This window comes from Pyrgilauda ruficollis, unplaced genomic scaffold (genome assembly GCF_017590135.1).
Source record: "Pyrgilauda ruficollis isolate IOZ18807 unplaced genomic scaffold, ASM1759013v1 scaffold31, whole genome shotgun sequence".
Taxonomy (NCBI): domain Eukaryota; kingdom Metazoa; phylum Chordata; class Aves; order Passeriformes; family Passeridae; genus Pyrgilauda; species Pyrgilauda ruficollis.
In genome coordinates, this window is record NW_024524489.1 from 6,028,693 (window position 1) to 6,040,989 (window position 12,297).

At 43.9% G+C, this 12,297-nt stretch overlaps 1 protein-coding gene across 1 annotated transcript in view; it reads left to right on the forward strand.

Annotated features, from left to right (window-relative positions):
• Nucleotides 1-12,297, forward strand: part of ISM1 (isthmin 1) — a 41,871-nt gene that overhangs the window by 959 nt on the left and 28,615 nt on the right. The window contains 1 exon segment of the mRNA XM_041474120.1: nucleotides 1-241. This exon segment is cut by the window's left edge and continues 24 nt beyond it. Coding sequence (XP_041330054.1) covers nucleotides 1-241 — 241 coding nt within the window.

Here is a 12,297-nt window from a genome sequence, read left to right on the forward strand (position 1 = left end):
CGCTCCGCCGGCGGCCCCGGCGGCGGCGGCCGCCGCGGCTCCTCCTCCTCCTCCGCCTCCTCCGCGTCCGCCGCCGCCGCCGCGGGGCCCTAAAGCCGCCCGGCTCAAGAGGATGGTGCGGCTGGCGGCCGAGCTGCTGCTGCTGCTGGGGCTGCTCCTGCTCACCTTGCACATCACCGTGCTGCGCGGCGGCGGAGAGCCCCACGCCCCCTCGGCTGCCGGCAACCACAGCCAGCGGCAGGTGAGTGCCGCTCCGCCTCCCCCACCACCCTCCTGCGTCCCCCGGGGCCGTCGGGGGCGGCCGGGCAGCGGGGGCTGCCCGGGCTGACGGGAGCCGCCGCCGTGCACCTGCCCCGTCCGCCTTCTCCTCCTCCTTCTCACGCCGCCCGTCCCGACCCCGAGGGCTCCGCGGCCCGAGGGCTCCCCGGGAGGTTACGGGGTGTCCCCCGCCCTCCGTGGCCTCACGCTGTCGGGGGCAAAGGCAGAGCTGCTCCGGCGCCGCGGTTCGATGCCATGCGGGAGGCGTCGGGGCGGCTCCCACGCGTATTCCCGCAGCGGACGACGGCCAGCGCACCTGGGCAGCCTGTGGGGCAGGCGAGGGATGGAAGCAGCCGTGTCAGGCACGGCATGTTCCAGCCAGGGCATCCCTTCGTGGGGACACAGGATTCCCTAGAGTGAGAGGGGAACAGATAGGTGTATGGTCTCGGGAAATACTGTGACTAAGTGTATGGCTTTCCTTGGAAAACATCAAGAAACAGGCTAACATTGAGTCCTGAAACAGGCAAGAAACTTAGTGTCATAAGTGCTTGTGATGTGAAGGACAGCGCTTGTGACCCAGCTAGTCCATTCCAGTCTTTTGAAAGACTTCTCCCGTGAAACTCCGCTGTGTATTATGCCCGACAGAGGTGAAGGACTTTTTTTGGTTCTGTTTCAGTATTCTTGCAGGTCATTCTTTTTATTCAGTATCACATGTTGCCATTCATTTATAATGGTTGGAGACAGTGATCAAAGTTGCAGAATCACCAACATCCACAGGCAAAGCTTGTAAATGTCTGGTCAGTTGCATGTGCCCCTGGCATGCTCTCTTCTCCTCCACCCAAATGATAAAATAAAATCAACTACCAAGTCATGCGATAAACTGACAAAAAATGTCATAATTATTATCACTGTAAATTTATGTAAACCATCCATCATCTGGGTAAGAATCATAGCACCAGCAGAGGATAAAAGCCAAGGAGAGGTAAGGAGAGTGCAGGCTGTACTGGTCACTGTATGCACGGGATCCCCAGCTGGTGGTCCCCAAAATGAACCCACTAGCCACAGGAGGGAACCCAGAGCTGCAGGCTCCAGTCACAGCCTGGAGGCAGGTCCCCCTAACTCAGAAAACCTCCTGCAGAAGTTGGTGGGAGTCCTGCTGAGGACTGCTGAGCTGCGCGCTGTGGGTAAGGCCCCACCATGCTGTCGCTGCAGTTTTATCACCAGCTTGACATTCCAGGATGTTTTCTTTTAATATCTGCGAGATTTCTGGTAATGATGTTTTATAAATGATGCCTTCTTTTCTCCTGGGCACTGGGAATGCCTTTTTAAATGATGTTCCTTGCAAAAGTAAATGTGGAGAGGTTTTTTATGAGGTGTTTGCTATCATTAGAATAACCCTGAATTTGCCTTTTCTTGACAGGCTTGTAACATAATGAGAGAAACATCTGGGCAAGTGGGAACTCTGGGTGATGCCATTTCCCTGAGGAGCTGCTTTTAGAGCACTGTTGTAAGGTTAGGGTGAAACAAGAGGAAAATCATCTTCAGATAATTATCTTGGATTATTATCATTGTAGTTGGCTGTCTCATGAAAACCTGTAGATTGTTGACTTCAAGAATTTTTTTCTGTTTGGTGATGTTTTACAGATTGCCTTAATAAACTCTGTGCCTTTAAGTACCGTGATAGCTTTAGCAGTTCATATTTTCATAATGTTTTGCCATTTGTAGCATTGAAATTCATATATACTTCCCAACTCCATTGATTCTGCAGTTATGTATTTGAGAGACAATGTCTGTACAAAACATTATGGAGGGAAAGGATATTGATTAGAGCAATTGGTTAAACAGATGGAAATCTGTCAATTTTCTGGTTTTATAACTTCCAGGGATTCTGTTGCTAGCTGGATTCTGTTGCTTTAGAAAATTGCACTTAAGCAGGCAGATGCTTCCATTCAGAGGATCACAATATAAATCTCAATGAGAAGTTTGCACTGGCATCTTCTGATTTTGGCAGGTTTTGGGCTGTATCATGGCACCTGCTGAAGTAAACGCAAAATCCTCGTGCACTGCACTCACAGGGAAGAGAATCTGCACGGCACAAACTCAGACTTGTTGATACAAGCACTTAGACATCTCTCAGGGTTTTTCTGTCCTGGTACATCTGTGGAGAGGACTGATTGTGAGAAGTGAGTAGATTGGTGTTGCATTTGATGAAATTTCACTTGAAGAAGTGTGGCAAATCCAGGAAAGAGTAATCTTTGCAACAACTGTTTATAGATGGCTTTTGACATGGCAAATTTGTATCAAAAGTCCCTGGCAATCATCAAGCAGGGGATATGGTCTATTAGGACTTAGGCAGTCTGTTTGCACAAATGAGGTAGTCAGAATTGGGTCCTTTTTACATAAAATGAATTCAGGAAGAATCCTTAGTAATCTTAAAATATTGTTGGAGATTTAAATAGTCTGAAACGCTTGTAAGCATTTTAAGTCTGATTCAGTAAGAGAAGAAAGAGCTGCTCTTTCTCCCATCCCTTGGTCTTTTAAATGAAGGAAGGATTTCGTAGGATAGGTTTTGATTTCTTTTGGTTTTTCAGTTGGGTTAACCCCTGCAATTAATTAGACTGAGAGATGAAGGAAATATAGAAAAAAAGAAAAAACCCTTCCACCCTAAAATTAAGCAAGTTATTCTTTCCTCCCTCTTGTTTTTTCCCTTTGGTGCCCTTCCCCATGCTGTGTGTGTCTCCAGAGATTCCAGATGTCTGGGATTGTCTTGTGGTGCTGTGACTGTCTGTGAAGGACCAGCAGTGAGGAGAAAATCCCAATATACTCCCGAGCTCCTCTTTGGGATGGGTGAGGTACAAGCACAGGCTCCCTTGGCTCTCTGCTGCAGTGATGGTTACTGGATCTCTGCGTGGCTGCAGTTTCATGCTGCTGTTAGGACTGGGTTGTGGCAGGGCAAATGAGCACAAAATGGGAAATCCACACTCGAGTTGTAAAACAGCTCACAGTCTTGAGTTATGAGAGGCAATCAGCCTTGCGTTTCTCAGTCAGATTTTATTCCCTTCCTTCCATCTCTTCCAATAGGAAAAAAAAAGAAAAAAGGGAGAACTGGGGAAGGGGGAAATTTTTTTCTGCTGAGAATTCTACTAGGTCTAATTTAATTAGCATCCAGAAGCTGTTCTGGAGCATATTTATGAAATAAAGAAGTACAAACTTTTTCTGAAGAAGAGCAAATGAAGCTATATTAAGAGATGGAAAAAAGCAGCTTGGGTACATTTTTATCTTTTTACATAGTTCTAAAACCAAGGGAAGGCTTGAAAATAAATTTTGGAAGACATTTTTAATACTTTACGATGCTCTAAAATCTGTGCTTTCATTCTGAGAGAAAATAATTCATCGTGAAGTTTATCCTCTTCACTTCTAATTTTTCCATAGCAGGCCTTGCACACCAAGAATAACAGTGTTCCCACACCAAGAAAAATGCCCTTGTAAAATGCAGTAACAGAGCCACCAACAATATATGCCATAGCACATGAAGTCAGATTCTCCACTGCGATACTTGCAGCAGTGTTGCATTAGCCTGAAACTCGGTAGCTGTGCCTAAAACTGGAGCCATGTAAGAAAACATCATTTGAAAAGCAGCACAATGCTGTAAACAGATGATTTTTTTTTTTTCCTTTTAATCCCCCTGCTCCTGCCCTTGTCCCCCTCTTCAATAAGCGCGCAAGCAATTACACCACGTTGGAAACGCTCTCTGAGCCCTACCAGAAAAAACACATTCTGCTGCTTATAAATGGTTGCACAGGAGTCTCTCTCCAAGCTGTGTGAGTAGCCCTTTATGGGGCTGAGCTTGTAATTTTCCCCCAGGATGCCCAGTTCAATGCCATGAGTAGTTTAGCAATGGTGTGCTGCCTGCTACCTTTGCTGGGCTGCATTTCAGTCTTTTCAGGGCTTGTGCATTCTTGCCGACCCTTGTACTGCATTCAGGCAATTTGTAAAACTATCTCCAGTCAGATACAGTCACATATTTCAGCTTTCTGGATTCCTCAGTTAAGTAGGACTCAAGCTGTTTATTTTGGGAGCGTTTTAGACTCAGTTTTTTTGAAGTAAATTTGAGCTCTGGAGCTTTACATTTGGTTTGCTCTATTAGGAGCTGATTGTGTAAGTCATCTTTGAAAACCTGTCAATTCCATATTCTGCCTTCTTGTTTTCCAGACTGCCTTTAGCCTGTATAAGGTGCCAATAAGTGGATGTACATCATGTATTTACTGTGAACCTAAATCCTTTTCTGCCTTCAGAGACGTCTGTACATTACATGAACAGCTTTCAGAGCAGGTGGCTTGTGAGTGGGGCAGGCTGATTCTCTGTAACCCAGAATCTCTTTTGGTGAGGGGGTTCCTCCTCACAGGGGAGGCTATTTTGTGTTTTTTGGCAGTGAGAGTGGAACCTGCCTGTTCTCAGCTTTGCTCTGTAGATTCTTATCTAGGGCTCACCCTTTGGCATATGTTCCTCCAGCTATGTACTAAGATTTAGCAATGGCTTAGACCATGTGCAGTTCATTCTCTCGTCTCCCAGGGGAGGGAACTGTGTGTGCTCTTTAGTGGTTTTGCTGTTGGGCTGTGGCTTGTTCCAGGATCCAGGGGGAAGGAAGGGTGATTAGCTTTACGTGTGCTGCTGCTGCATGCATGGAAGCAAAGGATAAAATGGGAAGCAAGGGTGAAGGACTGAGGTTGCTGCAGTGAGCAGAGGACCATTTTCTGGCATCCACTCCCATGAGAGATTCTTTCTCCTTTCAAACCGAGCTCCCAGAAATCTCCAGAAAGCATTAGTGAAATTTCTCTTCATACCTACCACTTTGATTAATTTCATAGCAAGCTAAAGTATCCTTGGTGGAAAAGTGCTGCCACACCTTCAGGGTAGGATGTGGAAAGGTTTTTAGTATCTTAGACTACTGCAATAATTCAGAACAGGTATCCAAGAATATTTTAGTTATGGCTGCAAAGAGCAATATTAGGCAATTGTGAAGGTTACTTCCTGAGTTAAATTTTACCATGATGTTTGGATGAGGTATATTTTGCTAAACATCTCTTAACTCAACAGCTAACAGTTACTGTACTGCTTATCTTGGATCATCACTGATAAATACCTGGCATTAAATCACAAGGTGCCTCTCTATTTTGTCTCTGTAATTATAGCTCAGAGCAGTTTTGTCCTAGTGCTTCATACTGAAGAATCTCTTTGAGTTATTTATTTCTGTTTCGAGCAAGATTTAGGATTGTTTCCCAGCTCTTTATAGTATTGGGCTATTTTTTTAAAAAAAGCAGAGTGTATGTGTGTGTTCTAAATTCATCCTGGGCCATCACAGTGTCTTCATGTTCATTCCCATGGTCCTGGGGCCAAACATAAAACACAGTGGCTACTACAGGGAGAGGTCCAGTGGCATTCCTTCTTTTACCTTTCTCTTCTCTCAGCTGATCCTTACTCTGCTCTGAGGCTGTGTGTGAGGGCAGAGAGGTTAAAGGGAAACCTGCCAGGGGCTTGAGCCCTATGGCTGAACAGAAGAGTCATGGCAATGCAGGGAGTGGTAGGTTTGAAACCTACCACTGGCTCCTGGGCCAGTCTAGAGCTGTAGAGATTGCCCTTGGTGAGAGTGGAGAGGCCAGGTGTAGGTACAGAGATTCTGCACGGAGCTGCATCAGTACTTTCCACTTTGTTTCATCTAACGTGGACAACCAGCACGAGTTCTGCAGTAGCTTTTATTTTTAGCTCTTGTTGATTGTGTGGAGAAGTTTGCTCTACACAGGAAGAACACAGCTGGTCACAGCAGCTATGACAGTGATACAACCACTCTGCTGCTGACCCCTGGCTCTTACCTGACTGGCACAAAACTCTCTCCTTTGCTTCTCCTGCTTTGGTTGCCAACCCTTAGGTTCAGTCACATTTCCCTGCTCTGTCCTTTCCTGGTTCCAGCTGCCCACAGAAGGAGGAGGCCTAGGGCTGCAGCTCTGCTGGTGGCCTCAACAATTTTTTCATCGTTGTGCTGTGTGGTGCTGGTCAGTGTGTACTCCCCTGTGGTTTGTAACATCACTGTTGTGACCTGCAGGTCCTTAGAGGTTCCCAGTGCTTAGAGGTTCAGCATACTGAGCTGTTTGACACCTTGCTCTGCTGTGGAATTCCTTTGCTGAGGAGACATCTGTTTAACCAGTACAGGTTATGTTGGATGTGAGTTGGGAATTGTGGTTTGAATTCAGCATTGTTCTTTTGTCTCTGCTCATATCTACAACATCTCTATGTCAGTAATCAGTAAATGCTGAATTGTTCCAAAATGGTGGAAAACTCCATCAAACAAAACAATGAAAGGATTGTCAATAAGGTGGAAACACCAGCTGTGTTATGTCACAGCATCTGAGAACTTCATAGAAAGTGAAGTCCAGAAGGAAATAGTTTTGATAATGATGCAGACAACGCGGGCTTGGACTGCAAACATAATGTGCATGTTTGAAAACTTTCTGAAATCAGTGTGACTTCTGAAAACCCAGTCATTGGTAGGTATTCCAGTGGGAAGAAAAAATAAGTTTGCAAATATCTTATGTTTTCTAAGATGCACTGATTTGTGAACATTCATGCTTAAGAATTTCTCCTTTGTTTTCCTTTATTATGTAAAAGTGCACAGAGTGCAAGTAATGCTAGGAAATTATTTTGCCAACCTTCTCTTGTGGTTACATTCTTCTGCATAACTTTAAAATCTTGAAATACACTTGTAATTTGAATATATAGATAGACAATTGAGATGTTTCCTTACACAAGCATAAACCTAAAATATTGAAGCCATGTAGTTTTGCTCGGTGCTTACATCCTGACTTAGCAGCTTTGGCAGGTTTAACTGGGAGCACTGCTTGCTTTATGCTCTTGTGGGTGTTTTGCCAGTGTTCCTTGCAAACAGACGTGGTAGTTGTGCCTCATTTTTTCTCTTCACTGTGTTGGTTAGTGCTTATTTGGTCCTTTTGTTATGACTCTTACCTTGCTGTCTGCTTTAAGCATACACGACATAAAAGCCCTTTGAATTGACTGAATAATGTTCAGTTATCAGAAAGGTGACTTTTTTAAGGCATTATTTTTCAGTAGTGTCTTCTTTTTTTCCCTTATTACTTTACTTTTCAGATGTCAACCCAAGCTTATGGAGGTTGAGGTTTTCCAGTATTGTGGTGTAGCTTGTGAGCGATGTGCAGTGCAATGGGTCTCCAGCCTGAATAGAGGCACTGTCAGAGATGAATAATGAAGTGTAACTTTAAAGTGAAAAATACAAAGTGCTTCAGTAAAAGGCAGAAGGAAGCACTCAGTGGTTACTGTTGCACTTTAAGACCATTGTGCCTATTTTACAAGTTTTAAAGACAGTAAATGCCAGGCTAAATTCATAGTCCAAAGCATAGATATGAATAACATTTCCAAGAAACGGCATAGTGAGCTCACTGGTACATCAGCAAGAGCAGAATATTTCCAGTGTTGTTATTTCCATGAACTTTCGATTTGAAATACCAGAAAAAGAAAGAAAACAAAGTGAAATGTAACTTATTATTGTAATAAGGGATGGCTCACCACAGTGGTCACTTCTGTGGCACCAGAATGCTTGGTTAGAGGAGCTGGTGTGGGCGTTACTGGTAAGCAGTTCCTTTATCCTTTTGTCCTTGTTTTTCAAGTGCTTAGGGAACTCATAGCCATGGGTCATATCTTTTTTATTCCTCTCTTCTAGCTGGAGGAAAGCAGGCCTGGAGTTGTTCCTCTCTAAGCCTTTAATGTAGGGAGGTGCCCCTGAAGATGAGAGGGGAAAATCAGGGATGAAATCTTTTGCTCACACTCTTGGTGGAGTCAGTGCACGTTGAAAGGCAGGAGGAGCTCAAACATCCCTTGGCTTTTATGCTTCTGTGCTAGATCTGCGTTCTCAGTGTGTTTAAATTGACCTCGTTCCACTGACTTCCACAAAGCAAGACAAGTCAGTGATTTGTGTCAGATGCAGAGCCAAGATCCTCTTGAATATGAATCTTTCACAGCTCAGTTTTTCCACAGAACTGATAAGCACACAGCACATGTCATCAGGACCTCCGTACATAAAGATGAGCTGGGCCCTGGTGTGTGGCTTTCTTCATGTTTCTTGAATTAATTTCCATCTGTTGTGTTTCTTTGCACTGAAAAATCCAGGTGTTTGTTTCACAGTAGTTCTTCTTTCTTGGGAAGATTAACATTTCTTCTTTGCCAGCCTGGTTGTTGAGATCAGTTCTCATGACAAAACCAGTGAGTTCTCTGTAAGTATCTGTAAAAGCCAAATAGTGCTTCATCTCTTTCTGCCACTGGAGCCACTCTAAGAAAAGTGGATTCCTCCTCTTCTAAGGAGCTGTCACTGGGTCCATGTCGTCCATGGGACAGGTTTAACTTCCTGGATACTCCTTTCAGGCATCTTGCCTTTGCATTCTCATTGAGTTGGATGCTCAGATACTGAGGCTGGGCACTCAGTCGAAATAGTTCCTGGAATAGAGGAATGCCCAGGAATGCTGAGCAGGAGGTGAAGTCCTTGCACTAAAAGAGATGTGCTGCAGCTGTGATGGAAGGAGGTGACGGCAGAGAAATTGTAACAGAAATAACAGGGGAAAGGACCTAGTGATAAGACAACTATTTTTTTAAGCTAGTGCTTCAAAAAGTAGTTACACAGCTTTGGTATCTTTATTGCCTTAGAAGTAACCCAGCAGCAGCATTTTTGCCAGAAGAAACCATCATTACTCCACTGGAAGCAGCTGCTGAAGTTTGTAAAGATAAAACATAAATTTGCTTAGTTTTACCTGCCATACACATCAGTGCAGGATTTGAAAATAAGTATGAGATTTGTCTTGATATAACATTTGTAACCAGATATCTACTAATGTCTGTTTGCACAAGCTACCTAAAGAAACAAAAATGATTACTAGTTTAAAACAGAAAATGAGAACCATAGCTGTCTAGCATAGATTCTGTAACACCCTTCTCTACTTGCCTCCTACATCATGAAAATTGTTTATGCACTATTTAATTTCATAGCCAGAAATTATTTCCCTTCTCTTTAGCAGCATGAGAGCAATAAAACTGCCACTGTCTTTAATGTCTGTTGATACAACTCTCATCTGAAAGTGCCTCTGGAAGTTACCTCAGTAATCAGACTGGAGTTGTTTAAGGTGCAGTCTGTATATTGGCATTTTGTGCTCCTGATTTTAAGAGTCTCGGGACTGAAGAAGTCTGCAAAGGCTCACTGCACAGAGCAGGCTATAACAAAGCAGTTAATGATTCTCGTGACATGAATGATGCCATTACAGTTTATTTGAATGATGCTGGCATTCTGTCTTAAATATATCACTTTTTATTAGTTGGTTGAGGTATTTTTTTGAAACCAACTCAATATCAGGCATGGGTATGCATCTTAGCTAAACTATAACCTAGCCAGTCCATGCCTTTTGCCCTGTGAAGTGCCCAGAGTTTTTCAAAACATGTAACCACAGTGATATTTTTATGAAGGAATGTTCACCTCATGGGATTTTTTTAAGGTGTTCTATTTTTTTTCCAAGTTACCGCTTCACTTTATTGTACATGATGTCCAATAAAAAAGATATATGTCTGTGATTGGACTTTGAAAAAGGGCCATGGTGCCTATTCCATTTAAAGGGAATGAAGTCAAGCAGTAAATTTGCTGGTCGCCCTTTTCATATTGACTGTATCTTGGCCAGCAGTTGGTCTTTGATGTTGTAACAATAGAGCAAAGGCAGAGGAGGAGGAGGATTAGGACCTCCATAATATAAAAACAAGCCTGCATTCATCATGATTTTTATAGAGCACAGTCCCTGTCTATTGGAGGTTTGCAGTGTAGGCTTAATGTTCTGCAGAAGAGTATGGCAACTTCAGCGTTTGCAGGTGGTTTACAATTCATCCATCATTGCTCCTACCATCTCTTCTTAATTCAGTTTGTTTAGGCATTCGGCATTAGACTTTTTTATCATGTTATTCCTTTCTACAAGAGGAAGAAAGATGTTTGTCAGGCAGGACAGAGCTTCTGGAGTATCATTTTCCATTTTGGGGGTTGATCATCATGTTATTTGTAAAAGGCTCACTGCAGCTGGCTACTAGAGTATCTATTCCTCACCTTGTGCTCTAAAGTCCAGGCTTTTATTGGGAAAGAATGGGGGACTTGATATGTGTGTGTTTAACATTTGTGAATATATATCTCAAACAGGACCCAGGGCAGCCACACTGCCTGTGACTTCAGGTGTATCAAGAGAATAGTGGCAGAGGTTTCAGCTCAGCTGTTTAGCCTGGTAGAGTCCTGGAGAATGCTGATGTGTGTTGAAATGGTAGCAGCACTAGCTCTCAATCCAAACCTGCAGGAGCAAAAGGGTCATCCATTTCCTGGAAATGTTCAAGGTACCAAGATGAGCTGAGTGCTGGTGAGAGCAGATAGGCTTCAAAATGTGGGCAGAGCTTGGAAAGAGACAAATCATCCATAATGTGCTGTTGCAGCCATGTGTGCAGCATTGCAAATGTGGAAGGCAGCATGAATGGAGTGTTCCCAGGGATGTGATGATGGCAGCAGCAATGAGCCTGCTGCAAGGGGATCCACACAGAAGCCCAAAGGCAGCTCTTAGGAAACAATCTGGGGCTGGATCAGGTTAAATTGCTTTACTGCACCAAACTCCAGTGGCTCTTGCTTAAGGCATGATCCTGAAGTCCACTGACAAGGCAAAGCACCAGGAAGCTTGTCTACCAGACTCCAAAGACACCTGTCCCAAGGAAGGGAAGGGGTGAGGGGAAGATGCCAATCTGTGATGCGTTTGACAGTTCAGCGCTTGATTTAGGGTTGGATCCTGTGCTTCTAGGTGTTCAGATTAGACCAGGGAGTCCAAACTCCTGAACAAGTCACTGCTTGCCAGCCGAGCTGCAGTAGCTCCTTAGATGTCTTATTCCACTTTCATCCTGCACAAAATACAAGGTGACTTTATATTTTTCTTATCTCAGCACTGAGCAAACAAACCCTGCCCAGAATTCTCATCAGAGTGACAGCAGTCTGTCCTCAGACCAAGCACTCCGTGCTCACCAAACATATGGCTTGTCAGTGGGGAATCTGGTTTTTGGTTAACATCTACCATGATGGCCATTTTCTGCAGCAGGTGTAGCCAGGCAACATCTGGTGCAGAAAATGCACGCCTTTCATTTCTGTGCTCAGCTCTGTGTGTCCTACATCCAGATGCAGTGTTGTCTTGGCTGTTTCTGTGTTCCTCAGCTGCTGAAAGCAAACTACATGAGGCCCAGCCAGTGTAAGGTGAGAGTTCTGGCTAGTTAGAGGCATCACCTTGTGTTTAAAAGGGTTTGCCCTTGAGAGATCAATAGCTCTGAAAAAGCTGCTGAAATCCTTCAGTGGATGTGAATTTGATTGCTGCTCTTCTTTGATCTGGCATTCAAGGCATTTTGAATAATGTAAATCAAAGCTGCCTTTCTCACCTACCCATCCCTTTTTCTTCTTCTGTCTCCTACGAGGATCTTTTTTTCATGTTCTTAGGAATACAGCTTTGGCTGTCTTAACATCAAGATAAAACAAACTCATTATTTGCATAACATCAGAGTAAGGGCCAGATTAATACCAGCTCTCTGATTTTTTTTTCTTCCTTTGTCCTATTCCTACAATAAAATACAAGGGGAGTATGCAGCTGAAGTCATGTGTTTGCACACATATGGACTAAGTGGGGGAAAAGAGATGCGTGTGCCAATTCCCTGAAACGCACTGCTGCCATTGATAAAAGGAGCAATAATTACATTGTTATATTGGGTTATAAACCCCATAATACTACTATGACAATTATTGCAGTTTGCTTGTGAGAGCTGTATGAAGAGAAAATATATATATTCATCTCTTTAGCAGAGTTACGTAGCTGGAAGTGAGTTCTGAGCCATAGCCTTCAGTGTCTCTGCTGTTTTTTGCTTTGGGATCTGTCTTTGTACAGAGCTGTTCTCCCTCCCTGGATATGGCTCATC